This window comes from Hippoglossus stenolepis, chromosome 5, assembly GCF_022539355.2.
Source record: "Hippoglossus stenolepis isolate QCI-W04-F060 chromosome 5, HSTE1.2, whole genome shotgun sequence".
NCBI lineage: Eukaryota > Metazoa > Chordata > Actinopteri > Pleuronectiformes > Pleuronectidae > Hippoglossus > Hippoglossus stenolepis.
Window position 1 is genome coordinate 17,979,934 of NC_061487.1, and position 27,699 is coordinate 18,007,632.

The 27,699-nt window shown below is 43.6% G+C and overlaps 4 protein-coding genes across 4 annotated transcripts; 3 read left to right on the top strand and 1 right to left on the bottom strand.

Annotated features, from left to right (window-relative positions):
* The first annotated feature begins 780 nt into the window (after window positions 1-780).
* Window positions 781-9,368, top strand: ces2b (carboxylesterase 2b). Its single transcript, XM_035156833.2, is given in 15 exon segments — window positions 781-1,054; window positions 1,932-2,124; window positions 2,213-2,354; window positions 2,529-2,556; window positions 2,559-2,585; window positions 2,588-2,660; window positions 2,792-2,945; window positions 3,342-3,446; window positions 3,553-3,651; window positions 3,753-3,896; window positions 4,001-4,078; window positions 4,172-4,319; window positions 5,061-5,210; window positions 5,318-5,390; window positions 9,060-9,368. Coding segments are annotated over 15 exon segments (1,860 nt in total). The 5' UTR covers window positions 781-795; the 3' UTR covers window positions 9,247-9,368.
* LOC118109587 (piggyBac transposable element-derived protein 4-like) lies at window positions 6,242-7,635 on the top strand. The gene is made up of 2 exons (XM_035156836.2): window positions 6,242-6,468; window positions 6,662-7,635. The coding sequence occupies exons 1-2, from the start codon at window positions 6,252-6,254 to the stop codon at window positions 7,471-7,473; spliced, it is 1,029 nt and encodes a 342-aa protein (XP_035012727.2). The 5' UTR covers window positions 6,242-6,251; the 3' UTR covers window positions 7,474-7,635.
* A 658-nt stretch (window positions 9,369-10,026) lies between the features above and the next one.
* LOC118109585 (fatty acyl-CoA hydrolase precursor, medium chain) lies at window positions 10,027-16,615 on the top strand. The gene is given in 13 exon segments (XM_035156834.2): window positions 10,027-10,197; window positions 11,555-11,747; window positions 11,836-11,977; window positions 12,336-12,469; window positions 12,601-12,754; window positions 13,151-13,255; window positions 13,362-13,460; window positions 13,562-13,705; window positions 13,810-13,887; window positions 13,980-14,127; window positions 14,847-14,996; window positions 15,104-15,176; window positions 16,307-16,615. Coding segments are annotated over 13 exon segments (1,695 nt in total). The 5' UTR covers window positions 10,027-10,109; the 3' UTR covers window positions 16,494-16,615.
* Window positions 16,616-17,424: 809 nt separating this feature from the next.
* On the bottom strand, window positions 17,425-27,350 carry fbxo31 (F-box protein 31). The gene is made up of 9 exons (XM_035156835.2): window positions 26,851-27,350; window positions 24,486-24,557; window positions 23,348-23,424; window positions 22,591-22,758; window positions 22,379-22,453; window positions 22,169-22,278; window positions 21,834-21,987; window positions 21,183-21,556; window positions 17,425-19,365 (listed from the first exon to the last, which is right to left on the bottom strand). The coding sequence occupies exons 1-9, from the start codon at window positions 27,236-27,238 to the stop codon at window positions 19,143-19,145; spliced, it is 1,641 nt and encodes a 546-aa protein (XP_035012726.1). The 5' UTR covers window positions 27,239-27,350; the 3' UTR covers window positions 17,425-19,142.
* Between the last annotated feature and the right edge of the window lie 349 nt (window positions 27,351-27,699).

The following is a 27,699-nucleotide window of genomic DNA, read 5'->3' on the forward strand; positions in this document are numbered from 1 at the left end:
GTAGTACATACCAATGGCTGCCAGAGGGAGACCAAGGTCCCTGCATGAAGTATAATGAATCTGCAGTTAAACAGAGACTGTATATACAGATATATTGTATATTTAAAGTTTTTTTTGGGGGGGGGGTACATATGTAGATTAATGATGTTTTCAAAACAATGATGATGATACATTTTATATGAATAAATCAATAAAAATACAAGCAAGAAGTTTAACCACTAGAGGTCAGCAGAAACATATTCTGCTCGTCTTACTCTTTAAATGGTCTGTTCACCCAAAATCCCAAAGAGCATCATCTCACATACCACTGGTGAATCAAGGGCTTTTACAAAGATTTGGTTTGAATCATGTCTGAGATTTTTACTTGCATCACAGAACATTTGAGGTGAACAGAATTCAGTTGTTGAAATTTGACATTTAACAGGAAGAACATCAGCGGAAGTATATTTTAAACCCATGATCCACACTGTCGTGTATTCCGACTCCAGTGAAAGTGGATTTTTGTGGCAGGTCAGTGTGTTTACTTCTCAGAGGAGAGAGTCCTTCCTCTGTGCGTTGGAGTTCAGATCATATCACTGACCTTTTATATAAAGCACATATATATATATATATAATATAATAAAATATAATATTACGACATACATGCCATAAATTCCGTATAACTTATATTATTATAAATTATAACTTTATTACTATTATGAAAAAGCATATATATATATATTCAAGCATTAATCTTAATTGCTGAGCCATATGATAGCGTAAAAAACCTTGTTAATAAAAACACATTACATAACGATGAATAAGCGAGTCCTCTACATTGGGGGAAATCGAGACGCTGTCCCGTCGCCCCGCCTCCCCTTTACAGCAGGCGTGAGAGAAACCGTCCCCGCGGCTCGACACCGAGTTGTAAAAAGGAAACTTCGCAGGCGGTGCTTCCTGTGTGCTGGACCCGAAAGCAGGAGAGAGACCATGGAGCCCCGTGCAAAGCAAACTGTCCTCAGTCTCCTGTCAGTGCTGAGTGTCTGTGCTGCTGCTGCTGCTGCTGACCCACATGGTGAGTACACCACCAGAAAGTAACTGGGAAAACAAGTGACATGCCTGCAGCTTTGTTAACCTGTAGAACTTGTGCTCAGTTAGACTCTCGCTGCACTCAGGCGTCACCTTACACCCACATTTGGTGACAGCCTCTGTGTTCAAAGGTGAAAACAATATCCCATGCACATTAGCAGTTTTAACCATTTAGGAAGAACCTGCTTCAAGTTAATCCAATATATGGGAAAGAGTGTATCGTTACCAGACTTGCGTAATATGTTACAACAGAAGTTCAATTGAGGTCTAGCGATTAAATGCAAAACACAAGCAAACCTTGAGGATGATGATTATTATTATCCTTGTTTGTCATTGTTGACATGCTGCAGGCCGATAAGTATTTATGAGAAAACTAATTTCTGTGCATGGTGATCTCTCATAATACATGAAACGCATTACCTTTGGATCTGATTACACTGTTAGTCTGAAGAACTGGTGCTCCGTCCAGTTTGAATATGTCCGTCACAGCACTTATCAGTTCACATTTTAATGTGCCCTTTTACCTTACATCCACTGGTGATACTGTGCGTTCAAAGGTGAACATCATGTCACACGCACACTGCTCCTTTTCATGATTTAAGATAACCTTTTGTTATACTGACTTCATGCTCACGTCAAATGACCAACACAGTGCTTGGACTGAGGGTGTGTCCCCCACTCACCCACAGGTAGAAAATGACCAGGAATGTGTGATATGATACAACCTCCTCGTGAAGAACCTGAATGTTTGGAGACCTTTTTTGTTACATTTGTTATATTTGTTACATATCTAAACTTCATGATTTTGTCCATGTGAAGCGTCACATTCAGATTCTCTACTGAGTCCCACTATATTCTGACAGCACCTGAAGTTCACACGAAGCTCGGGAGCCTGAGAGGTGAGTATGTGAGTGTAAAGGGGAAGGAGCCCGGGGTCCACGCCTTCCTGGGTGTCCCGTTTGCCAAGCCACCCATAGGCCCTGCTCTGAGACTGGCTGCACCCCAGCCTGCAGAGGGATGGGAGGGAACGAGAGACGCTACCAAGCAGCCGCCCATGTAAGGCATCCATGTGCTCCAGCTGTTCCATGTCCCACCGGTGGGAATCACGTCCAATACTTGTTGATGAAATACTTCTCCCTTTCAGTTGTGTTCAGAATAAAGAGATGCTTTTAAATCTGATTGAGAAAGTCGACATTGGGGTGGCACATGTTCCAGACATTTCAGAAGACTGCCTCTACCTCAACATCTACACGCCTGCAAACAGAGCTCAAGATGCCAAGCTCCCGGTAAGAAGTCCTTGTTGCATGTGTGAACGCAGATGTCTGAGTGCGTTCCTCTGATTATCTGCTGACTTCTGCCTGTCCCCCAAGTATAAAGTCTGCAGAAAGTCCAGAGGAGCCGATGTGTGTGCAAAAATGAAATAATATATCTCAGTCTGAAAAGCAGCAAATGATTTAAAGGTCATGGTCTGGATCCATGGCGGAGGGTTTACTTCGGGTCAGCCTCAATTTACGATGGTTCCGCCTGGCTGCTTACCAGGATGTGGTCGTAGTTATGATCCAGTACCGCTTGGGACTCCTGGGCTTGCTCAGGTAAAAAACTATTGGACTTACTAAGCACAGTTACAATGAAAATACAAGGATTACAAAATGGGAAAATCTGGATACTTTACCAGCTTGTGCGAACGTAGCCTGGTAGACTATAACTATATGGTTCTATGCAGCACTGGAGATGAGCACATGTCCGGGAACTTTGGCTTGTTGGACCAGGTTGAAGCTCTGAGGTGGACCCAGCAGCACATTCACAACTTTGGCGGAGACCCAGATTCAGTAACGATATTTGGGGAATCTGCTGGTGGAGTGAGCGTGTCCCTCCTGGTAAGGATCAATCTGCAGAGATGGGACCTCAAAGTAACACTGTGCAAGTTTTCTTTTTTTTATCTTGAAGGTCCAGTGTTTAAGATTTAGGGGAAAGGGGCTGAAATTGATTCTAAAATAATCCTAGTGATGTTTTCACTAGTGTGTTTCATCTAAATTGGACGAATTGTTGTTTTCTTTACCCTAGAATGGGCCCTTTATATTAAAATACTTTATATTTACATCGGGGGCGGGTCCTCTCTACGGAGGCCGCCATGTTTTTTTAAAGTAGCACAAACTGGACAAAGTAAACACCTTTTTGAGTTTTTTTGACAACTTAAGGCTACCACAGGTTCTCTTTCATTTAGGTCAGTGCAGAGTCACAGCTGTCACTTCTTCTGATGCTTTCACCAACAGCTCCTCTCACCATTGACCGAAGGCCTGCTCCACCGTGGCATCGCTGAGAGTGGCACTGCTGCATTGGATACACTCTTGATAAGTGATCCTCTTCCAATGGCACAGGTGAAGCATCTATGTACATACTTAATTGTGCAAACATTGATCAGTGCATAAGAATATTATTGGATTTCTGAATTGCTGAGATGGATCCTCTTGTATCTTTCCTCAGATGGTAGCAAATAGATCTGGCTGTAGCCTGGAAAGCACAGAGAAGATCAGCCACTGCTTGAAAAACCTCGACTTCAATTCTGTTGTGACTATTGCAAAGGTGAGATATATTATATGCACAGCCGATGTGATTAATTGACCGTGTGCCTATGTCCTCTGTAAGATTCCTGTGAAATATAATCTTTCTTTTTTATTCTCCAGGATGAAACCTTGAGAGTTGGTGTAAACGTTGATGGACACTTTCTGAATCAAACTGTGAATGAGATTTTCCTGAAAAAGGAATTTCCCACTGTGCCTGTAATGACCGGTGTTAATAATGATGAAGGTGGCTGGTTACTTCCAAGTGTAAGTGCTGAGTGCATGATTGTTCCTGAAATATGTTGCTGATGTTCACTTGTTTTGCTGCTGTGCGTGTCTAGAACCTTAATTGCAGCTGCCTCTTCCCTCAGTTTATGTGTCCTCCAAACTGGACAGAGGGATTAGATCGGGAGCAGGTGGTCAACGTAATCTCCATGTTTTTCAGTGATGTAAGACAAACACTGCTACACATTACGGCATCACTCTTTTTTTATCTTCTTAAAAAGTTTCTTAAACAAACGTGTTTATTGTTTTTTCTCAAGCCCAAAACTGCAATCATCAGAGATATGATTTTAGATGAATACATCGGAACCGGTGAAGATCGAGTGAAAAACAGAAATGGATTCACTCAGTTGCTGGGAGATATGTTATTTAACATTCCAGCTATCAAGACTGCTAATGCCCACAGAGGTAATTTTCTATACATGCTAATGTAAATGTATTTAATATGACATATTAATATGAGTATTAGGGCTATAGTGTAGGAAAAAAAATTTCGAGTAATATTTCGAGAAAAATAAATATATATATTATAGAAATTCAGCTGTGTTATTACGAGAATAAATTCATAATATTATGAGAATTAAGGAATTTAATGAGAAAACAGCCATTATATTACACAAATAAGGTTGTGATATTACAAGGGTAAATTTGTAATATTACAACAATAAAGTTGTAAATTTACAAGAAAAACAGCTATCATATTTCGAAAATGGAACATTTTGTAAATAAGCAGCAAGGAGAACCAGTCCTTGAGTAACTAAGAAATGATTTCCTCCTCAACAAAAGATGCAATTTCTCCCAAGACTGAGTTGTTCTTTTTTCAGAATTGACACATTTTGTTGCACAATCTTTTTCAAAGTCCCGATATTTATGATAATGTGGTGCTGATGAGCCAAAAGTTAAGCATCTTGTTAAGTATAACTTAAGTATAACTTAACAAGATGCTCCACATTCCTCAATTTAACACTGGAGACAGATGTTCACCTTATAAAATAACATAACCTAAACCAAATACTTTTTCATATTTTCATCACCAAGTCTCTGATTATTTTCCTTCCTGTCGCAATTAAAGAAGCATCAATTAATATTTATCGTCCCACATTTTCATACACAAGATCTACTGTATCCCACCCATTTATCTGCCACCAGATGCAGGCGCCCCTGTATACCTGTATGAGTACCATCATGCTCCCAGTGCCCTGAAGGCAAAAAGGCCAAGCTTTGTTGGGAGTGACCATGCAGATGAAATCTTCACAGTATCAGGATTCTGTTTCACAACCACCCATGTCAAATTACTTGGTAAGCTCAATGTCAAACTTACTGGCTCAATAGACCACCAGATATGTGGTGATCTGTTGTGGTTTGTGTTCATGGTTAAGTGTTTTACCACATTATCATTGTTTCAGATAAATGCCCAGAAGAGGAGGAAGATTTTAGCAGAATCATGATGAGCTACTGGGGCAACTTTGCTCGCACAGGGTATGTATGACCTCGAATCAAATACATATATGTTGTGATTATTATAACTTAAGCGTGGCATCGTTTTGTCCCTGCGTGCGCGCGTGTGTGTGAGCGCACGCTCAGGGTTCGGGTTAGGGTGACCCACGGATTGTCATTCTCCTGGGGTCATTGAGACCCACAGAGAAGCCGGTGTGTTTCTCCCGAGATCACAATTGGAATCAGCTGTATTGTCAAGCAATTCCCCAACCCCAACATGTGTGCGCGTGTATAGGGATATAAATAGATTACTAACAATATATCCGGTATAAGTCAGGACACGTCCGTGTGCCGTTCTCCCTGACCAGGTCACGATGTCACGTCAAGCGCGTTTCACCAGAGAACAGGTTCTCCAACAGCTGTTCTCCCAGCAACAATCCTCTGAACCGGAAGAGGATGCAGAAGAGCAAGACCGAGAAGCGGACCGAGAAGCGGACCGAGAAGCGGACCGAGAAGAAGACAGAGACGACGACGACGAAGACGGCGATGAAGACTACGACCCAGTGCGGGATGCTGCGGCAGATTCATCATTGTGCTCATCCTCAGAAGAAGATGAAGAAGAAGAAGAAGAAGAAGACCGAGGCGAAGGAGAAGGAGAAGACCACCACCACCACCACCACTGGACTCGTGGAAAGAGAGACCTTCCTGTCAAGAAACGGAGAAATAACATGGTCAGGGCTGCTGCTCCTCCTCCTCCTCTGCTGCGGCTCAAAGCCGCCGCCGCTACGCCCATCGGGGTCCCCCCGGGCCCCACGACGCACGCGACGTCCCGCGCCCATGACGTAGCCTCGACGGCAGAGAACATCATCCTGGAGATGACGAATCTGGAGGGTCGTCGAAAATATGGCGACGACTGGAAAGGGATGGACTATTTCGTGCCACGATGCCGCTCAAAGTCTTTCACACGTACTCCAGACTGCTGCCCTTCGACGACCGCGAGACGAGACACGCGGCGGACAAATTGGCGGCCATGCGAGAGGTCTGGCACCCACGCGGCTGCCGCGCCTCTACAACCCGGGGCCCGAAGTGACCGTGGACGAGCAACTGGTTCCGTTCAGAGGTAATTCTTTTTTTTCGTTTTTTTGATATTATTATGTTATGTTATGTTATGTTATGTTAAGTAGCTATAGCTATCTAGCGGCTGCTAGTCCTCGTCCTCATCTCCTCTCCTCTCATCTCTTCTCCTCTCCTGTCAACATTCGCATCTCCTCTCCTCTCCTCTCCTCTCCTCCTCCTCCTCTTCTTCTCCCCAGGCCGGTGTCCTTTCCGACAGTACATGCCCAGCAAGCCGGCGAAATACGGTATCAAGTCGTGGGTGGCCTGCGACGCCAAATCCAGCTACGCTTGGAAGATGCAAGTTTACACCGGAAAGCCGAGCGGCGGACGCCCGGAGAGGAACCAGGGCATGTGGGTCATGCTCGATGTCACGGAGGGACTGCGCGGTCGCAACGTCACGTGCGACAATTACTTCACCTCCTACGAACTCGCGCGGCAGCTCCTGGAGAGGAAGATCACCGTGGTCGGCACGGTTCGGAAGAACAAGCCCGAGCTCCCGACCGGGCTGCTCGCGGTCAAGGGAAGAGAGGTGTTCTCATCCAGGTTCGCCTTCACGCCCACCGCCACTCTGGTGTCCTACATCCCAAAGAAAAACAAGAACGTGGTGCTCCTGAGCATGCGGCACGCGGAGGCCGACGTCAGCAACCGCGAGGACGGGAAACCGGTCATCGTCCTGGACTACAACCGCAACAAAGGAAGCGTGGACAACCTAGACAAGGTGATCGGAATGTACAGCTGCAGGAGGATGACCGCGCGCTGGCCCCTGGTCGTCTTCCACAACATCCTCGACGTCTCTTCGTACAACACCTTCGTGATATGGAGAGAGATCAACCCCGACTGGATGCCGGGCAAGCGGAACAAGCGGAGGGTGTTCCTCGAGCAGCTGGGAAAGACTCGTGACACCGTTCATCGCACGAAGGGAGCGCATCCCCCGCACGGAAGCGTCCGCCGCGGTTGTGAAGGCTGTGAAAGCCGCCGCTGCCGCCGCCGCCACACGGAGAGCTCTTGACCACGACGACGCTCGACCCGAGAGTCCGGCCTCCTCCCTAGCCCTAGTCGCCGCCGCAGCAGCCCCGCTCGGGGCGAGTAAGAGGAAGAGGTGTCAGATATGCCCCACGAAAAAGGACTGTAAAACTCACACCGTGTGCCGCAGGTGTAACAAATACATCTGCAAGGGCTGCTCACTTGTCTATTGCCCTACGTGTGTGTGCTAATATGTGGTGGGCTATGTGAGGGGGGGGTGTTAGGGTCCACAGTCCGAGGAGGAGGAGGAGGAGGAGGAGGAGGAGGAGGAGGAGGAGTGGGGACAACACAACAAGGGTTGGTTATCAGAAAAAATATTCAATATTAATATTACAAATATGAATATTAACTTTAATTGACAGTAAAGCTACCTCGGGGCACCACCCTTCATAAGAATGGAAAAGATAGCCAATTTATTGATTAAGTCTTGTTTAAGTACTAACTACAAATTTGGAACTCTGATTAATAATTAAATTAATAACTTTAACCAAAATTATCACATCAATAGTTAGCAAAGTTGAAGGATATGTAGTTATTGACAGTGTAGAGGTTGGCAAAATTCACCCTTATGCAACATTGATGAAGACACGTGTGTGTTAAAGAAAAACATTGATAAATAAAAAATAATTATAGTTAATTAAAGTATAAACACACAAACTAACTGAAAGTGTACTTAGTATATACAGATGTGCAGATGAGTGTGTGAGTAAGTGTGCTTTCAAAATGGCAGCTGGCCACTATGAAGACCCCCTGGAGGGTTGGGATCATGTGGCTGAGATCAAATGTACGTGTTAAGTTTCGGGGGAGATGAGTGTGTGAGGTGTTGGTGCCAGGTCAGAGAAAGTAGTTAGGTGCATGCAAAGAAAGAGTCTGATTCTATGACGAGCATAAAAGAGCTAACATTAGCTTTCAAATAACGTATTACCAAAGATCACAACAACAGCAATCAAACTTATAAAACATCACATGAATAGAATTGAACAGTCCTGTGCGTAGCCTAGTGTAATGAGCCCAGTTGTGTCACCAGATCATGAAAATGGGAAAAAAAGGTCCTTTTTGAGATGCTGTTTGAAGTCCAGTGAAGTGGTCTTGCTGGTTGTGGTTCCTGTGGTTGTACATCTGCTGGTCACACTTTGTGTCATGGCCAATTGCTTGTGCTGAGGTTCTTAGGCAGGCTCTTGCGTCACTGCCTTTTGGAAGGTTTTAGCAGTCTGCTCCAGGCATCCCTGCTTGGAGGTCGAAAGGGCTTGGGTAGGGAGAGGTAACCCTCTTCTCCCGGAGTAGAGAAGAGAGAGAAGACAGGGGGAACTGGGCTTTTATTGGCCTGGTGACGTCATGGGGCACACAGGAACCAATAGTGGTGGAAAGGTGTGTCCAGGGGCAGGTTTAACACCTAGGTGTGAAGATGAAGCCCCCTGGGAGACTGAGTCCTTGAACCTCTCCTTTGTCTTCAGAACAAAGGAAACATGTGGCTGCAGGCTTTTGGCTACACATGTTGGCCCAACTATATATACATAGAGATAAGACAAACGTATCTATAACCTGTGTGTTTGTGTGTGCACGCTTGTGTAGTTCTCCTAATGGGCACGGCCTTGTCCACTGGCCTAAGTATGGAGCAGAAGAAGAATACCTGTCGATCGCACTGAAGGAGCAGACACCTGCTCGGCAGCTGAAGAAGGAGCAGTTTGTCTTCATGACTCAGACCCTCCCAGAGAAGCTCCGACAATACGCAGAGCAGATGGAGCGCAGCGAGCTGTAGAAGAGTCCGCTCTCCTTTCACCATTCCATCCACTTTTAAATCATTAACCACAAACAAGTATGGTAGATATACTATGAGACATTTGTGAAGGGGGGAAATAAAAATTCTAACCAACTGAAAAACCCTTGTTGTAATTATTGTAACCTTTAGGATGTATCATACATTGTATATTATTAAATTAAATGTCCTCATAAAGTTTTGAAATTCAATCAAACTATTAGCCTTCAAAACGTTTGCCTGTCAGTTGTAATAAGTTAACGTTGTGGAAATATATATTTATCCTGCTTATATTGATCATCCGTTTCAAACTAGGGCAAATATCTTGAAGGAATACGAAAGTGTGATGTGTTAGTTATCGACCTATGTTAACATGAACTTGTTTTAAGGCTGTCACTCCAGTGAAAGTGGATTTTTGTGGCAGGTCAGTGTGTTTACTTCTCAGAGGAGAGAGTCCTTCCTCTGTGCGTTGGAGTTCAGATCATATCACTGACCTTTTTATATAAAGCACCTATATATAATATAATAAAATATAATATTACGACATACATGTCATAAATTTCGTATAACTTATATTATTATAAATTGTAACTTTATTACTGTTATGAAATAGCATAAATATATATTCAAGCATTAATCTTAATTGATGAGCCATGTGATAGTGTAAAAAACCGTGTTAATAAAAACACATTACATAACGATGAATAAGCGAGTCTTCTACATTGGGGGAAATCGAGACGCTGTCCCGTCGCCCCGCCTCCCTTTTACAGCAGGCGCGCTCCCGTGCGTGAGAGACACCGAGTTGTCCAGAGGAAACTTCGCAGGCGGTGCTTTCTGTGTGCTGGACCGAAAGCAGGAGAGAGACCATGGAGCCCCGTGCAAAGCAAACTGTCCTCAGTCTCCTGTCAGTGCTGAGTGTCTGTGCTGCTGCTGCTGCTGCTGCTGACCCACATGGTGAGTACACCACCAGAAAGTAACTGTGAAGACAAGTGACATGCCTGCAGCTTTGTTAACATGTACCGTTACCAGACTTGCGTAATATGTTACAACATCCTCTGACAGAAGTTCAATTGAGGTCTAGACTCTAGAGCAGGGGTATTCAACTAAAATGTAAAGAGGTCCAGTTAGAGAAAATTTCTTGAAGCAAAGGTCCGGAAGATCATAATGTCTAACTATTTAGTGTGATATATATTTAAGTAGCCTAGTAGTTGTATCAACATCTGCATGTACTAAATACCTGACTGTCAAATCAAATGAATTCAGTACGATTCAAAAACTTTGACAATATTTATTGTCACGTAACATAGAACTGAACATATATGTATGATTGCAGATATGTATAATGTTCTCTCATTAACTAAATAAAAGTAGGGCTGCATTTCAAAATAAGAGAAAATAAATAAAATGTGAAAATTGTGCATATTCAAATAAAGGGCTTAACTTCAGAAAAATGAAATAAAGGGAGCAAAAGCTTGAATTTCCCTTTTTCTGTTTCACATCTTGACTCAAAAGTCTCAACCAATTTTACAGATAATAAATCTCAACACATCTTAACAATTGAACAGTTTTAGAATCACTTTCTTCCCCTCTTATATCCCACTCCCCCACTTTGTTCGTCTGTTTCTCACCCTTTCTCCGTCTCACTCCTCTGTTTCTCACCCTTTCTCCGTCTCACTCCTCTGTTTCTCAACTTTCTCCATCTCACTCCTCTGTTTCTCTCCCTTTCTCCGTCTCACTCCTCTGTTTCTCTCACTTTCTCCGTCTCACTCCTCTGTTTCTCAACTTTCTCCATCTCACTCCTCTGTTTCTCTCCCTTTCTCCGTCTCACTCCTCTGTTTCTCTCACTTTCTCCGGCTCACTCCTCTGTTTCTCAACTTTCTCCGGCTTACTCCTCTGTTTCTCTCACTTTCTCCGGCTCACTCCTCTGTTTCTCTCCCTTTCTCCGGCTCACTCCTTTAATGTGCCCTTTTACCTTACATCCACTGGTGATACTGTGCGTTCAAAGGTGAACATCATGTCACACGCACACTGCTCCTTTTCATGATTTAAGATAACCTTTTGTTATACTGACTTCATGCTCACGTCAAATGACCAACACAGTGCTTGGACTGAGGGTGTGTCCCCCACTCACCCACAGGTAGAAAATGACCAGGAATGTGTGATATGATACAACCTCCTCGTGAAGAACCTGAATGTTTGGAGACCTTTTTTGTTACATTTGTTATATTTGTTACATATCTAAACTTCATGATTTTGTCCTTGTGAAGTGTCACATTCAGATTCTCTACTGAGTCCCACTATATTCTGACAGCACCTGAAGTTCACACGAAGCTCGGGAGCCTGAGAGGTGAGTATGTGAGTGTAAAGGGGAAGGAGCCCGGGGTCCACGCCTTCCTGGGTGTCCCGTTTGCCAAGCCACCCATAGGCCCTGCTCTGAGACTGGCTGCACCCCAGCCTGCAGAGGGATGGGAGGGAATGAGAGACGCTACCAAGCAGCCGCCCATGTAAGGCATCCATGTGCTCCAGCTGTTCCATGTCCCACCGGTGGGAATCACGTCCAATACTTGTTGATGAAATACTTCTCCCTTTCAGTTGTGTTCAGAATAAAGAGATGCTTTTAAATCTGATTGAGAAAGTCGACATTGGGGTGGCACATGTTCCAGACATTTCAGAAGACTGCCTCTACCTCAACATCTACACGCCTGCAAACAGAGCTCAAGATGCCAAGCTCCCGGTAAGAAGTCCTTGTTGCATGTGTGAACGCAGATGTCTGAGTGCGTTCCTCTGGATTATCTGCTGACTTTCTCTGCCTGTCCCCCAAGTATAAAGTCTGCAGAAAGTCCAGAGGAGCCGATGTGTGTGCAAAAATGAAATAATATATCTCAGTCTGAAAAAGCATAGCCATACACATAGAAGACACCGACCAAGATGTCAAGAGAGTTTGTGGGGATAAGAGCTGAGTCGATGTACTGTAAACAAAATCAATCACTAAGGTTTAGCTCTGGAAAAGTTTAGTTACTGTTCCTGAGGTTGTCGGTTTGATTGCTTTTAAGAAATTCATAATGTCTAAACATGAGGGTGTATTTTAACAGGTCATGGTCTGGATCCATGGCGGAGGGTTTACTTCGGGGTCAGCCTCAATTTACGATGGTTCCGCCCTGGCTGCTTACCAGGATGTGGTCGTAGTTATGATCCAGTACCGCTTGGGACTCCTGGGCTTGCTCAGGTAAAAAACTATTGGACTTACTAAGCACAGTTACAATGAAAATACAAGGATTACAAAATGGGAAAATCTGGATACTTTACCAGCTTGTGCGAACGTAGCCTGGTAGACTATAACTATATGGTTCTATGCAGCACTGGAGATGAGCACATGTCCGGGAACTTTGGCTTGTTGGACCAGGTTGAAGCTCTGAGGTGGACCCAGCAGCACATTCACAACTTTGGCGGAGACCCAGATTCAGTAACGATATTTGGGGAGTCTGCTGGTGGAGTGAGCGTGTGCCTCCTGGTAAGGATCAATCTGCAGAGATGGGACCTCAAAGTAACACTGTGCAAGTTTTCTTTTTTTTATCTTGAAGGTCCAGTGTGTAAGATTTAGGGGAAAGGGGCTGAAATTGATTCTAAAATAATCCTAGTGATGTTTTCACGAGTGTGTTTCATCTAAATTGGACGAATTGTTGTTTTCTTTACCCTAGAATGGGCCCTTTATATTAAAATACTTTATATTTACATCGGGGGCGGGTCCTCTCTACGGAGGCCGCCATGTTTTTTTAAAGTAGCACAAACTGGACAAAGTAAACACCTTTTTGAGTTTTTTTGACAACTTAAGGCTACCACAGGTTCTCTTTCATTTAGGTCAGTGCAGAGTCACAGCTGTCACTTCTTCTGATGCTTTCACCAACAGCTCCTCTCACCATTGACCGAAGGCCTGCTCCACCGTGGCATCGCTGAGAGTGGCACTGCTGCATTGGATACATTCTTGATAAGTGATCCTCTTCCAATGGCACAGGTGAAGCATCTATGTACATACTTAATTGTGCAAACATTGATCAGTGCATAAGAATATTATTGGATTTCTGAATTGCTGAGATGGATCCTCTTGTATCTTTCCTCAGATGGTAGCAAATAGATCTGGCTGTAGCCTGGAAAGCACAGAGAAGATCAGCCACTGCTTGAAAAACCTCGACTTCAATTCTGTTGTGACTATTGCAAAGGTGAGATATATTATATGCACAGCCGATGTGATTAATTGACCGTGTGCCTATGTCCTCTGTAAGATTCCTGTGAAATATAATCTTTCTTTTTTATTCTCCAGGATGAAACCTTGAGAGTTGGTGTAAACGTTGATGGACACTTTCTGACTGAAACTGTGAATGAGATTTTCCTGAAAAAGGAATTTCCCACTGTGCCTTTAATGACCGGTGTTAATAATGATGAAGGTGGCTGGTTACTTCCAAGTGTAAGTGCTGAGTGCATGATTGTTCCTGAAATATGTTGCTGATGTTCACTTGTTTTGCTGCTGTGCGTGTCTAGAACCTTAATTGCAGCTGCCTCTTCCCTCAGTTTATGTGTCCTCCAAACTGGACAGAGGGATTAGATCGGGAGCAGGTGGTCAACGTAATCTCCATGTTTTTCAGTGATGTAAGACAAACACTGCTACACATTACGGCATCACTCTTTTTTTTATCTTGCTCAAGTTTCTTAAACAAACGTGTTCATTGTTTTTTCTCAAGCCCAAAACTGCAATCATCAGAGATATGATTTTAGATGAATACATCGGAACCGGTGAAGATCGAGTGAAAAACAGAAATGGATTCACTTAGTTGCTGGGAGATATGTTATTTAACATTCCAGCTATCAAGACTGCTAATGCCCACAGAGGTAATTTTCTATACATGCTAATGTAAATGTATTTAATATGACATATTAATGAGTATTAGGGCTATAGTGTAGGAAAAACAATTGACATTTCAAGAATGAAGTCGTAATATTTCGAGAAAAATTAATATTTATGTTACAGAAATTCAGTTGTGTTATTACGAGAAAAATTCATAATATGAGAATTAAGTTGGAATTTAATGAGAAAACAGCCATTATATTACACAAACAAGGTTGTGATATTACAAGGGTTAATTTGTAATATTACCACAATAAAGTTGTAAATTTACAAGAAAAACAGCTATCATATTTCGAAAATGGAAACTTTTGTAAATAAGCAACAAGGAGAACCAGTCCTTGAGTAACTAAGAAATGATTTCCTCCCAAGACTGAGCTGAATTGACACATTTTGTTACACAATCTTTTTCAAAGTCCCGATATTTATGATAATGTGGTGCTGATGAGCCAAAAGTTAAGCATCTTGTTAAGTATAACTTAAGTATAACTTAACAAGATGCTCCACATTCCTCAATTTAACACTGGAGACAGATGTTCACCTTATAAAATAACATAACCTAAACCAAATACTTTTTCATATTTTCATCACCAAGTCTCTGATTATTTTCCTTCCTGTCGCAATTAAAGAAGCATCATTTACAATTTATCATCCCACATTTTCATAAACAAGATCTACTGTATCCCACCCATTTATCTGCCACCAGATGCAGGCGCCCCTGTATACCTGTATGAGTACCATCATGCTCCCAGTGCCCTGAAGGCAAAAAGGCCAAGCTTTGTTGGGAGTGACCATGCAGATGAAATCTTCACAGTATCAGGATTCTGTTTCACAACCACCCATGTCAAATTACTTGGTAAGCTCAATGTCAAACTTACTGGCTCAATAGACCACCAGATATGTGGTGATCTGTTGTGGTTTGTGTTCATGGTTAAGTGTTTTACCACATTATCATTGTTTCAGATAAATGCCCAGAAGAGGAGGAAGATTTTAGCAGAATCATGATGAGCTACTGGGGCAACTTTGCTCGCACAGGGTATGTATGACCTTGAATCAAATACATATATGTTGTGATTATTAATAATTAAATTAATAACTTTAACCAAAATTATCACATCAATAGTTAGCTAAATTGAAGGATATGTAGTTATTGACAGTGTAGAGGTTGGCAAAATTCACCCTTATGCAACATTGATGAAGACACGTGTGTGTTAAAGAAAAACATTGATAAATAAAAACTAATAAAAGTATAAACACACAAACTATCTGAAATTGTACTTAGTATATACAGATGTGCAGATGTGTGTGTGAGTAAGTGTGCTTTCAAAATGGCAGCTGGCCACTATGAAGACCCCCTGGAGGGTTGGGATCATGTGGCTGTGATCAAATGTATATGATAAGTTTCGGGGGAGATGAGTGTGTGAGGTGTTGGTGCCAGGTCAGAGAAAGTCATGCAAAGAAAGAGTCTGATTCTATGACGAGCATAAAAGAGCTAACATTAGCTTTCAAATAACGTATTACCAAATATCACAACAGCAATCAAACTTATAAAACATCACATGAATAGAATTGAACAGTCCTGTGCGTAGCCTAGTGTAATGAGCCCAGTTGTGTCACCAGATCATGAAAATGGGAAAAAAAGGTCCTTTTTGAGATGCTGTTTGAAGTCCAGTGAAGTGGTCTTGCTGGTTGTGGTTCCTGTGGTTGTACATTTGCTGGTCACACTTTGTGTCATGGCCAATTGCTTGTGCTGAGGTTCTTAGGCAGGCTCTTGCGTCACTGCCTTTTGGAAGGTTTTAGCAGTCTGCTCCAGGCATCCCTGCTTGGAGGTCGAAAGGGCTTGGGTAGGGAGAGGTAACCCTCTAATACCAGGAGTAGAGAAGAGAGAGAAGACAGGGGGAACTGGGCTTTTATTGGCCTGGTGACGTCATGGGGCACACAGGGACCAATAGTGGTGGAAAGGTGTGTCCAGGGGCAGGTTTAACACCTAGGTGTGAAGATGAAGCCCCCTGGGAGACTGAGTTCTTGAACCTCTCCTTTGTCTTCAGAACAAAGGAAACATGTGGCTGCAGGCTTTTGGCTACACATGTTGGCCCAACTATATATACATAGAGATAAGACAAACGTATCTATAACCTGTGTGTTTGTGTGTGCACGCTTGTGTAGTTCTCCTAATGGGCACGGCCTTGTCCACTGGCCTAAGTATGGAGCAGAAGAAGAATACCTGTCGATCGCACTGAAGGAGCAGACACCTGCTCGGCAGCTGAAGAAGGAGCAGTTTGTCTTCATGACTCAGACCCTCCCAGAGAAGCGCCGACAATACGCAGAGCAGATGGAGCGCAGCGAGCTGTAGAAGAGTCCGCTCTCCTTTCACCATTCCATCCACTCTTAAATCATTAACCACAAACAAGTATGGTAGATATACTATGAGACATTTGTGAAGGGGGGAAATAAAAATTCTTACCAACTGAAAAACCCTTGTTGTAATTATTGTAACCTTTAGGATGTATCATACATTGTATATTATTAAATTAAATGTCCTCATAAAGTTTTGAAATTCAATCAAAGTATTAGCCTTCAAAACGTTTGCCTGTCAGTTGTAATAAGTTAAAGTTGTGGAAATATATATTTATCCTGCTTATATTGATCATCAGTTTCAAACTAGGGCAAATATCTTGAAGGAATACGAAAGTGTGATATGTTAGTTATCGACCTATGTTAACATGAACTTGTTTTAAGGCTGTTTGTACTTATGACGCACACTCTGGTCATTTGTTCGAGGGTTAAATAGAAAAACAGAGGAACACGTACCACCAAGATTAACGCAGACCTTCTGCAATATATCACAAATGAAAACATAACATTTTGGGTGGTTTTCATATATCAGAGGGCTTGTGTATTGTAGGTGTCTTTGAGATACATCCATATGTTATCTATACTGCTAATCCTTAAAGGATTTTAGGGGGCTGGATCTAATCCCAGCCGACATTGGTCAAGAGGCGGTCTACGCCCTGGAGAGGTCGCCAGTGTATCGCTGGGCGAACATACAGAGATAACCTAACCCCAACCTGCATGTCTTTGGACTGTTGGGGGAAGCCAGAGGAAACACACACAGACACGGGTAGAACATGCGAAATCCACACAGAACACTATGAGATACAGTATCAAAATTTCAACAGTGGCACTTAAGATAAACACAGTAGTGGATAATTGAGAATGTTCTCTTCTTTTACAGCGATGTTGCACATACAGCACAAACCATAGAAACACAGATGACAGGGCTCTTTTCAGTTTGTTTTTTTTATTACTGAGAAGAGCGCTTAAGCTGGAAAGCTCCCTGAAGTCGGATGTGAGCAGTTTAATAGGTCAATCTTATGTTTGTTTTTCACTAAATCAGGCGTATGGCATTTAAAATAGTACAAAGCAACACTTTTCAAAGGCAAATCACTCAAGTAGCCGGGTGCAGAGGGCTTACAGACATGGAAATGGATTCAAAATAAGTACTTCAGTTGAGAGGAAATCATAATGCAATATTTTTTCTTCCTCTTTTTTTTTGCAAATTTAGCAAAGTTGCAGTCTGATATAAAAGTGTTGGCCAGTGGTTTTGAATGATTCACTATTTTCCCCCGAAAAGTGCACTTGGAGTAAGAAAGCTACCGGGCATTACCATCAGGCCGTAATGAGACACACAGACACTTGATACTTTGAGATGCACTTTGAGCCATTGGTCTGGGTAATGTTCAGCAAGCTTGGCCTCAAGTTTGAAATACGTTGGAAGAGAGGAGGGAATATCTTTGCAGGCATAAAGCCAGGCAAACAACATGTCAGCCATTTCAAACAAACCACAACTTAAATACGTTTCAAAAAGGTAAAATACGTTTCTGTTTCAGCCCACGATTATATAAGCACGTAAACTGTATAATTTAGAAACTATAATTCAATTCACAGTATGTTAATACATTATATTATTGTATTGCAGTTCAGTTTTCAGACCTACATAATATCTTGTCAGGTGTGGTGACATCAAAACTATGTGTGATGTGGGAACGTGAGCTGGAGCATACTGCTGAAAAATATATGGTTAGAGTACAAAGGACGAAAACATATCACCCTGTGCCAAACTGGCTGCTGAAGCTACAGTGTTCGATAAGACAGCACGTCCTTGCCTGTCAATGGTTGGAAAATTACACAGTTGTAAAAGTCACTCAGTATTCCTATTGGACAAATGAAGATAAAGAAGGCAACTTAATACATTTTAATAGATGTTTTTAACTGACTTGTGGCAAAAACACCGCTGCCTTTTCTAAATTCAGATGTCTTGAACGCAAAAATAAAAACAAAAAAAACAAATAAAAAAGCAAGACATGCTGCTCCACGAAACGAAAACATCATGTTCAGGTAATGTTTATGAGTGTGGTATGATTAGATCTAAAAGAAAAATGCAGCATGCAGGTCAATATGATGGGCACTGAAAGTATTATAAGACTAAATATATATATATATATATATATATATATATACATACATATATATAGTCTTATAATATTAATATTATATATAAGAATACATTGGATACCTTTATCCTCTTCAAGCACTACTAAGTACAGACATGGTTTTAGAATCAGAGGCACGTACAGTTCGATCCATAATAAGTGGTTGAGAAATACTTTTTCTCCTGCAGGGAATAAATAAATAAATTAAAAACCTGTGACCTGTTTTCATGCTGCACCGTAGGATTAAGGTCACGCAAAAGTGAGGTGTTGACGTCGCCTTGAGAGACATTTCAAAGTTCTCGTATGGGAACAGGAGCGCGGTGTGCTAGGTCAGGGTGACATAACTAGCGTCATTGGACAGTAAAACACTACTTTGTGAAACATAGACGATATCCTGGAGAGTTAAGGGCATGAGCTAATGTGATAGTAATATTGTCAGCAGAGGTGATTCGTGTGCGACACTTGTTGTTAACGCATTGTGTTGTGGGAGGAGACTAAAGCTTGGTGCATCAGGATGTCCAGGACTGCATGTTGTGCAGCATGGCCTCAAATCGCTCCATGTCCGGGGCGTGAGCGTGGGCCAGTTGGTCCGTGAGGCGACTGTACAGACTGAAAGACTTCAGCTCCAGCCAGATGAAACCAAAGCGGTCCTCATCAAACAGCACAAAGAGCCCCGGGGTGCGCTCTGGGCTCGTAAAGCCGTGCCCCGCGATCAGGCCTGTCCCATAGAAGCTGAAATGGAGGAACACCAATTCATCAATATTTTGACGGATATCCATTCGGTAATAGACTCTGCTTTAACATACAGAGTAAAGAAAAATTATGATGGTTATGATATTTTACTTTAACTCATAAGAACTATTTTCAATAATGATTTATAGCAACCACCTTAAATATTAATGCAGATAAACTGATAAAGGAACCTTCAGTGAGTGGGCGATAATAATAATAATTCTAGTATAGCATACAACCAAATACAATGACGAAAAATAATATAAAAACATATAAAGTTTTCTTGCAGGATGCTTGTAATAAATAATCGGTCACAAAACCAAACAACTGGTTTTGTTCATCTATGAGTGTTAACTACATTTTACAGCGGGTCACCAACTACCAAGCAGGTCAGTGGTTCGATCCCCTTCCAGTCTGCATGCTAAAGAGGAAAGACACTGAACCCCCAAATTGCCCAACAGCTGTGTCGGCAGTGTATGATAGAATGAGCGCTGAAAACAGGAGCTGTTGTGTGTTAGTGTGTGTGTGTGTGTGTGTGTGTGTGTGTGTGTGTGTGTGTGTGTGAGTGTGAGTGTGTGTGTGTGTGTGTGTGTGTGTGTGTGTGTGAGTGTGAGTGTGACTGTGAGTGTGAGTGTGAATAGAAAACTTGCTATATAAATAGAAAACCAGTTTTTTACCATTCCATTCAAAGTCATCCCTGTGATTGGTCACAGTTAACCTTGATGTGGAGCACCACAGCAGGAGCTCTGCACCATTTTGCACTACACCCAATTGAATTAAGTGTGAGTTTTTTTTTTTATTATTGTAAATTAATTATCATTGTCTTAAAGTTAAAATTCTGGAGTTCAAGACAACAGCTCTCACAACAGCTGTTCAGCCAACATTCTTCACACATACTGACAAACATTCAAAAGATATGATTTCAACCTGTTGGCCGTGAACTTTCAACAGTGAAGCAATTTACAACAGCTCAGGATCAATGGGCGCACTGTGTCTGACTGTGTCAGTCACCTGAGGATTTAAAGGACACATGCCCATTTTACCACAAGTTGATATGGTTCTGGTCTTAATGAAATGTCTGTAACATACTTGGTCAAAATACCAAGGATCATATAAACAGCACCCTTCACCCTGTATAAACAGTCACAGAGGACCTGTTTTGAGTGCCTGTCTTTAAATGCTAATGAGCCAGTCCTCCCATGATTTTAAACGATATAATTACATATTTTATATGTAATTATCAAATATGCATCCCATACTTTGTATTCTTTGTCCTAGTTTTAATTTTCCAATCACATAATTAATGCTGCCCATCCTACACACACAAGCAGAAAGGGGGGCACATTCCATTACAACAGCGGAGAAAGAGAACCGCTGACATAACAGTCTATGGGAAATGCGCGTGAACAGCCAGGCGTGCGCCCGGCGACTCCGTCCGCGGACTACTAACCGCGAACTTACCGTAGGCTGAACACTGGGTCTTCACACAGCTGCAAGCGCGCCCTCGTCACCATGTGTCAGCCCTTTCTCCCTTGTTGGTGCAACATGAGTCCCCCTCTGTGCTGTGGCCCAGTCAGCCGCCATGCTGAGCCTCCGTATCAACAATGCCACAGGGAACGGCAACTGCTCGTCCTGAGCCGCTTGAGGCGGCGTAAACCGGAATAACGGGGCGGACGGGAGGGACTTTATTGTTACACTACCCAGAAACTTGACTGGAACTATAGTGTTCCCTTTTGTTGTAGACAGATCATAACGCACTAAAGGTTGCTGCTATGTCCTTTAACACTGTGTTCATGTCCTTTTAGCCGAGTTCTTACCATTTCCTGCAGGTGCGAGGGTACACCTCGTTGCGAGCCATAACCCCCAGGGGCAGGACAAATGGCTGAGTTTCTAGAGGACTGGTGCTGCTGCTGGGGTCGGGCTCGCAGCTGTCTGAACAGGCACCATGGTCGACCTCCAACCCTTCCGCCACGCTGGCACCGCCACAGGCCTCCTCTGCTGCTGCACCGCTGACCGTGGGAGAGATAACCTTAGCCCGTTGTTCCGTTTCCCTCTGCACCTCCGCGTGTACCCCCATTACAAGCTGAGACAGTTCCTCTATTTTGCGCTGGTGCTCCAAGTCTGGGAGGACAACGGGCCGCCTCAGGTCAACGTCTAACGTGAGCTGCCCTGCAGGAACGTTGGGGTCTCCCTGTAGGAAGGAGTGTAATTACAGTTTGCACCACTAGCAGATGACTGTGGTGGATTCATGCTGTTTTCCACTTCAAAAGGAATAGAAATCATAAAGCACGAATAGTAGCCAGAGGAAGACCATTACCACATTAACAGGATTTTAAATGATTAACAGGAAACCTGTGATTATCTAACACAGCAGGGTCAACATGCATTCCAGTCCTTTTCTATTGGTTACTTCACCATGAGGAGGGATTCTTTTTGAGAAAGCAGATCAAGATTATTCACTAACTTACAGTGAGTTTGGTGGCTCTTGCAGAAGTCCCATGGAAACTCAGCATGACGATCTCCAAGCCGTGACTGCCATAGGTCCCTTTGAAGAGGCCGGGCTGCAGCAGGTCGGAGGGCATTCTAGGAGGAAGGTAGATCCTCCGGTACGTCAAGCAGTTACTGTCAGGAGAAATAATGTGAATGCCAGAGCCAGTCTACCTGGTCGGGTTATACATTCACCCACGAGAGAATTCTGAACAATCTCCACAGATGAGATGCTTCTCTTGTCATTAATGTTAAACCCACAAGAGCCACTGAGTAAACAAACAGAGTAAGTGTGATGTAAGGAAAACTCCCGTACTCGTATTGACTTGTGTAAATGAACTTCATCAGGATGAGCTCCTGCATGTGTTCATGGAAGATTTCTTCCAACGTCCGGCCCCATTCTTCCTCCAGCCATGTCCTGAACTCCTAAACACACACACAAAACATTTTTTGAAATTCAAGAATGCTACCTGAAGAATTACACAAAGGTTATCTCAGGGAGTCACAGATCCCTGGCTGGACCCACCTCCTGTCGGCCTCCTGGCATGCGGTGATGATCCGTCTGGTTACATTTCGTTGAGAATTCATCCTTCTTGACAGTCTGAAAATAACAGAATATGACACACACATTGGAGGATGGCCGACTGTTTTTTAAGCTGCTGACCTCAAATTACTGGAGAAACATCTATCCTGTCAAGCTGATTCCTTTGGTGCTTCTTGAGCTGCACAACCCCTCACCTGTATGTCCCCTTTGTGGGGACCCTTGTGTCCGTACATACACTCCACTGTGGCCTTATTGCTCTCCAACATGTGGACACGGAAGAGTGGCCGTGTTCTCATGGGATCCTCCACGCGAGGGTCATGAGGTGGCAAATACATCCAGCCAATGATGAACAGCCCATCCACCTGAATGAAAAGAACTTTTTATTCATTTATCAGCCATGGAAAGTATTTTAGGTTTCCTGCCAAAAGAAAAGCAGTTGACTTTAAATTTTTTTTATGTAAAATTATAGACATGGTTCCTCATCTTGAACAAACAGTATGTAAGTCGGCTGTTAAGGGTCTCTCATTCTAAACAATAACAAAAGAACTAGTTTGTTGGCCTCTTGAAGCAGTGTGGGATCATGGGAGTTGTTGTCTTCACCACCACCGCAGATGCAAATCATGTTCACAGACAAGTAAAAAGGTTTCAAAGTTGTATTCATGTTACGCAACAAACGGCAATGAATAACCATGATCCTTTGCGAGTGGCCAATACAAAAAGTGGAAGGAAGTGGCTAACTGGCTATCAGTGTTTTTTCCTTCGTCACATGTTGTTTATGAAAGTTATAGCAGAGACAAAGTAAAATTAAACCTGGGGATTTTTCTTGATTTTGGATCCTTTGAGTTCACAAGTCAACAAAATATATAACACACGTCTCGTTATTTTAAGACATTTTTATAAAGAACATACATCTTTAATGCAAAAAAATCTGTATTGAGTTGCACAACTTACCACAACGTTGAGCAATCCGCCGTAAGGGCCGATGTCAGGCTGCCATAAGCCCAAGATCTGTCTGTAAGGGTAAAGCACTGCAACACAAAAGCCCAACATCACACTATAATGGTCAGTTTCTGCAGTGACACACTTACACTTTACTACAGGCTGTATTGTGCATGGGTAAAAACACAAGAGGAGTTCAAATCCACAGACGGAGATTTTTGGTTTAAAGTTTGTCAGGGAGGAATCAATGAGACATAAACTGACCACGTCCCTGTCAGCCACGTTTTTGAAAGCACACACGAGGCACATTGCGTCAACCGGCCTCAAACAAACACTGCAGAGGAGGTTTATTACCACGTTTACTGTCCACACAGGGTGCATTACTCTGATGCAACCGTTTGCTTGCAAGTGAAATCAACACACACACACACACACACACACACACACACACACACACACACACACACACACACACACACACACACACACACACACACACACACACACACACACACACACACACACACACACACACACACACACACACTTCAGCCATCCACCTTTGAGGCCAGTGTACATACAGTGTGTGTACACGTCTCTATAGTCCATGTGCTCGTAGTCAGGGAGGAGCTTCATGAAGCGCCCAGACTTCACCCGAGGGTTGACACCTGGCGGGGCACAACACAGGCACGTGTAGAGCAACCGCGGACCGAGGCGCGCTCAGTCCAGTGCAGCACTCGAATGAGTTCAGTCATAAAATAAAATAATGATCTATTCAGAGAGACACTCTGCCCGTTGTCTTCTGTGGCAGCTGGTGTTACAAAACAGGAACAGATGGAGGGAGAATACATTATCAAGTGGTTTAAAATAACTTGTGCCATCAAGTCCGAGTTTAAGTGGGACAGAGAACCCATATTAACACCAACAACAGCTTTTGCCAAGAATGCATCTGCAGCAAAACACTGTCAACATTAGGAGACCCATGTGGACACCTACCCCCACAGACACAGAATAGAGAATAATAATGACTTTATTCATCAAGCACTTTTAGAAGTACAGAATGCTGCACAACAGGAAAACAAATTGTTAAAAATACAGAAGGGAGAACATAAATAATATTGGTGATAATGATAAATCAAATCAAACTCACGTTTCACATAGAGCTCCCTGCTAGAAACTCCTCCCACCTCCACCTTCCTCAGATCCCCCTTCAGATCAAACTCTGCAGAGAGAAAACACAAGAGGAAAATTAACGTTACATTAAAAACATAGTAGGGCTATGCAAGCCACGCATAGCATTAGCGGTAATGAGCGTCGTTAGACAGTAAAGAAGGTTATTTAAACAGTGAAGTCAATGATCTCCATATTTATCTAATTCACAATGTTAACCGTTGAGTTACACATTAACTTGAACTCCAGTCAGCAGACGAAGATGAGAGCCAATCGCGTCTGCTACTCAGAGATTCACAGGATTTCTTTAACACAAGTGAGCTAAACGGCTGTTATTATTACTGTTATTTGTCACTGATATAATAGGATAATGATTTCGTACGCTGCAGCACTAGATCACATATCTTGATGTTTGTTTTTGTCATAACTTATAAGTAGAGGCAGGAGAAATCACAGTCATCCACCTTGAACTGCTCCGACTTGTTCCTGTCCCTCATTTCTGGGAGTACTGTCCCTTTACCTCTGATACAGGTTGTTCTGCTTGCTGTCTCCACTGTGACTTTACTGCTCTCTTGTATCTCTGCACCACTGAAAGTCAGGGCTTTAGTTCACAGTGTTTTCCAAGAGTTTTGTAAAGGGTAAAAACATGTTTGTTTTTTATTTCACTCAGTGATAAAACGAGGCTGCTCCAAGTGTCTGGCATTCAGGTTGTTGTGTAACTTTTCAGCATGTGGCATTCCTCAGGGCACCACTATTATAAGCTGGAGTGAGAAAATGTTGAGTGCTTTTATTTGATAAATGAAGTGGGGTTCTATTCACTGATCAGCAACAACATTACAACCATCTGTGTAACATTGTGTAGGTCCCTGTCATGCCATCAAAGCAGCTCTGACACATTGACTCCACACGTACTGAGGGGAGTCCCCTGGTATCCGGCACCAGGACTTCAGCATTTGTGAGGTGAGGCCTCTATTGATCGGACTGGTTATTCCAGCACGTCTCACGGCTGCTTGATCAGATTAAGATCTGGCTTGTTTTAAGGCCAAGTCGGCACCTTGAACTCTTCGTCGTGTTCCTCAAAGCACTCCTGAGCAAGTCTTTCAGTGAGGCAGGGCACATTGTCCTGCTGAAAGATGCCAATGCCATGAGGGAATACCGATGCCATGAAGGGCGGGTGTACGTGGTCTGCGACAAAGTTCAGGGAGGTGGTACGTGTTTAAGTAACATCCACGTGAATGGCAGGACCACAGGGTTTCCCAGCAACAAATGCAATGCACTGCACAGGGGTCAGCATGTGGCTATCATATCCAGCAATAACCTTTTATTACAGACAACCGCTTGACTGGTTGTCTGTCCTTGGACCAAATTGGGCAGATTGGTACTAACCACCACAGACCTGACGTGACCTGCTGGCTCTGGAGATGCTCTGACCCAGTCGTCCAGCTGTCACAACTTGGCCTTTGTCAAAGTTGCTCAGATCCTCCGTCCATTTGTCCTGCTTGCAACACATCAACATTACTTGCTGCCTACTATAATCCCACCCCTTGTAACTGCATAGTCACTGTTGTTCACATCACCTATCAATAGTTTTAATGCTGTGGCTGATGGGTGCAAAATGTATTTCTTGACAGATGCCAGTTGTACTGTGGTATTTCTCCCCTTTACTCCCCTGAATAAATTGTATGGAACTTGTATGCAAAAGTGGATATTTGAATCCATTGTGGGCAATGTGGTGTGTCAATAAACAGGGATGCTTTGTATATTTTAACCTACAACTTTGTCCCACTTGATTTAGCTGACATTTTTAGACACTACTATAATATAACATACAGGGTTTTATCTATGAGTGTGTACGGACACTGTACAAAGGTCTTAAAAATCCCTTGATGATTAAAAACAATTTACGAGTGACTAATTGCTTCAGCAGTTTCCTTGATGTGGTTCTTTTAAAAACATGAGCAGTGAGCCCGGAGGGGATGGGGAAGTGAATCTTTAATAACATAAGAGTCATGCTGGGGTGGGGTGGGGTGGTGGTGGTGCTGATCACAATCATGGCCCCTGTCCCAATAGGCTGAATCCGGCCCTGCATCAACAGTCTTATCATTTACCCTGACTGATCACCATGGGCCTGTCAACATTGAGAGGCCTGGCTCCAGTTCTGCAAAGCACTGGCTGGGCTAATTCCCTCATGGTTCCCGCACTGATCGATAGAAGAGCTTTCAGGCGGAACCATAACTGCTGACTACTGACAACCTGACGACAAATCCTACAACACATGTGGTACTGATCTGTGACTTTGTGGAGCTGTGCAGGCCGGGGAAGGTTTACACGGTCGCTATATTTACCTTCGATGCAGCGCCTCCTCCAGATGGTCTCCATGTTGAGGATCTGTCTGAACGTCTTGCAGACGAGGGCCACGCTCGGCAGCGCTGTCCCGGGGAGCAGGGAGAAGATTTCCACGAGCAGCTCCGGCGGTAGTTCCACCAACGATTGCGGGTGCTGGGGTCCGGTGCTGGAGCCTCCTCTGTTGACACGGCCGCTGCCATATTCGCAGGCGTCACTCGGCCCTGCAGTGGCGCCTCCGGAGACGTCTCCCTGCGGCTGGCCCACGATCCTCTCCCCTTCTTCCTCGTCCATGTCGGAATCGCTCCCCTGACCCTGCTGGTTCTGCCGCTGTCGCCTCCGGCACCTTCGCGACTGCCCCACTCCGCAGAGCCTGGCGCACACAGCCATCCGTAGTTCACCAGACGGGCAACATTACATCACTACGACATGTCAGCTGCAGCCTGGTCTCCTCCTGCCCCCGTGAGCACGGAGCGGCAGCGTTTCCTCTGACGTCACGGCGACGCACGTAAACAGCGCAGTGGCGTCGTCGCGTCCCGCACATTCACAGACAGTCACTACGCCAGGAGTACGCTTCACACGCTGTACTGTTCCCCTTTAGAATGCATATTCCACACGCGTGGTTTCCTGACGTGTCCTGTGATATGTCGTCAGGGCGGATTGTCCACACATGGAGGCAAAGAGACACGGGAGAGGACGTTGTTATTTATAACTTCTGCAGTTTGCTACTTCAGAATCACCCCGTGCCGATCAGACTCCTCCTCAAACTGTTCTAAAATGTACAGGGAACTGTTTTAATGTTTGAGTGGGGACGTGGAATGAAGAGTTTTTAATATAAAGTCAAAACGATC

Bases quoted from the DNA above. Each gene is read 5' to 3' on its own strand.
- LOC118109587 (XM_035156836.2), top strand. From the start codon at position 6,252: ATGGCGACGACTGGAAAGGGATGGACTATTTCGTGCCACGATGCCGCT. The intron at 6,469-6,661 runs GTAATTCTTTTT...TCTTCTCCCCAG, and splicing joins GCAACTGGTTCCGTTCAGAG to GCCGGTGTCCTTTCCGACAG.
- fbxo31 (XM_035156835.2), bottom strand. From the start codon at position 27,238: ATGGCTGTGTGCGCCAGGCTCTGCGGAGTGGGGCAGTCGCGAAGGTGC. The intron at 24,558-26,850 runs GTAAATATAGCG...TTCTCTCTGCAG, and splicing joins GAGGAGGCGCTGCATCGAAG to AGTTTGATCTGAAGGGGGAT. The intron at 22,759-23,347 runs GTAAGTTGTGCA...CTTTTCATTCAG, and splicing joins GCGGATTGCTCAACGTTGTG to GTGGATGGGCTGTTCATCAT.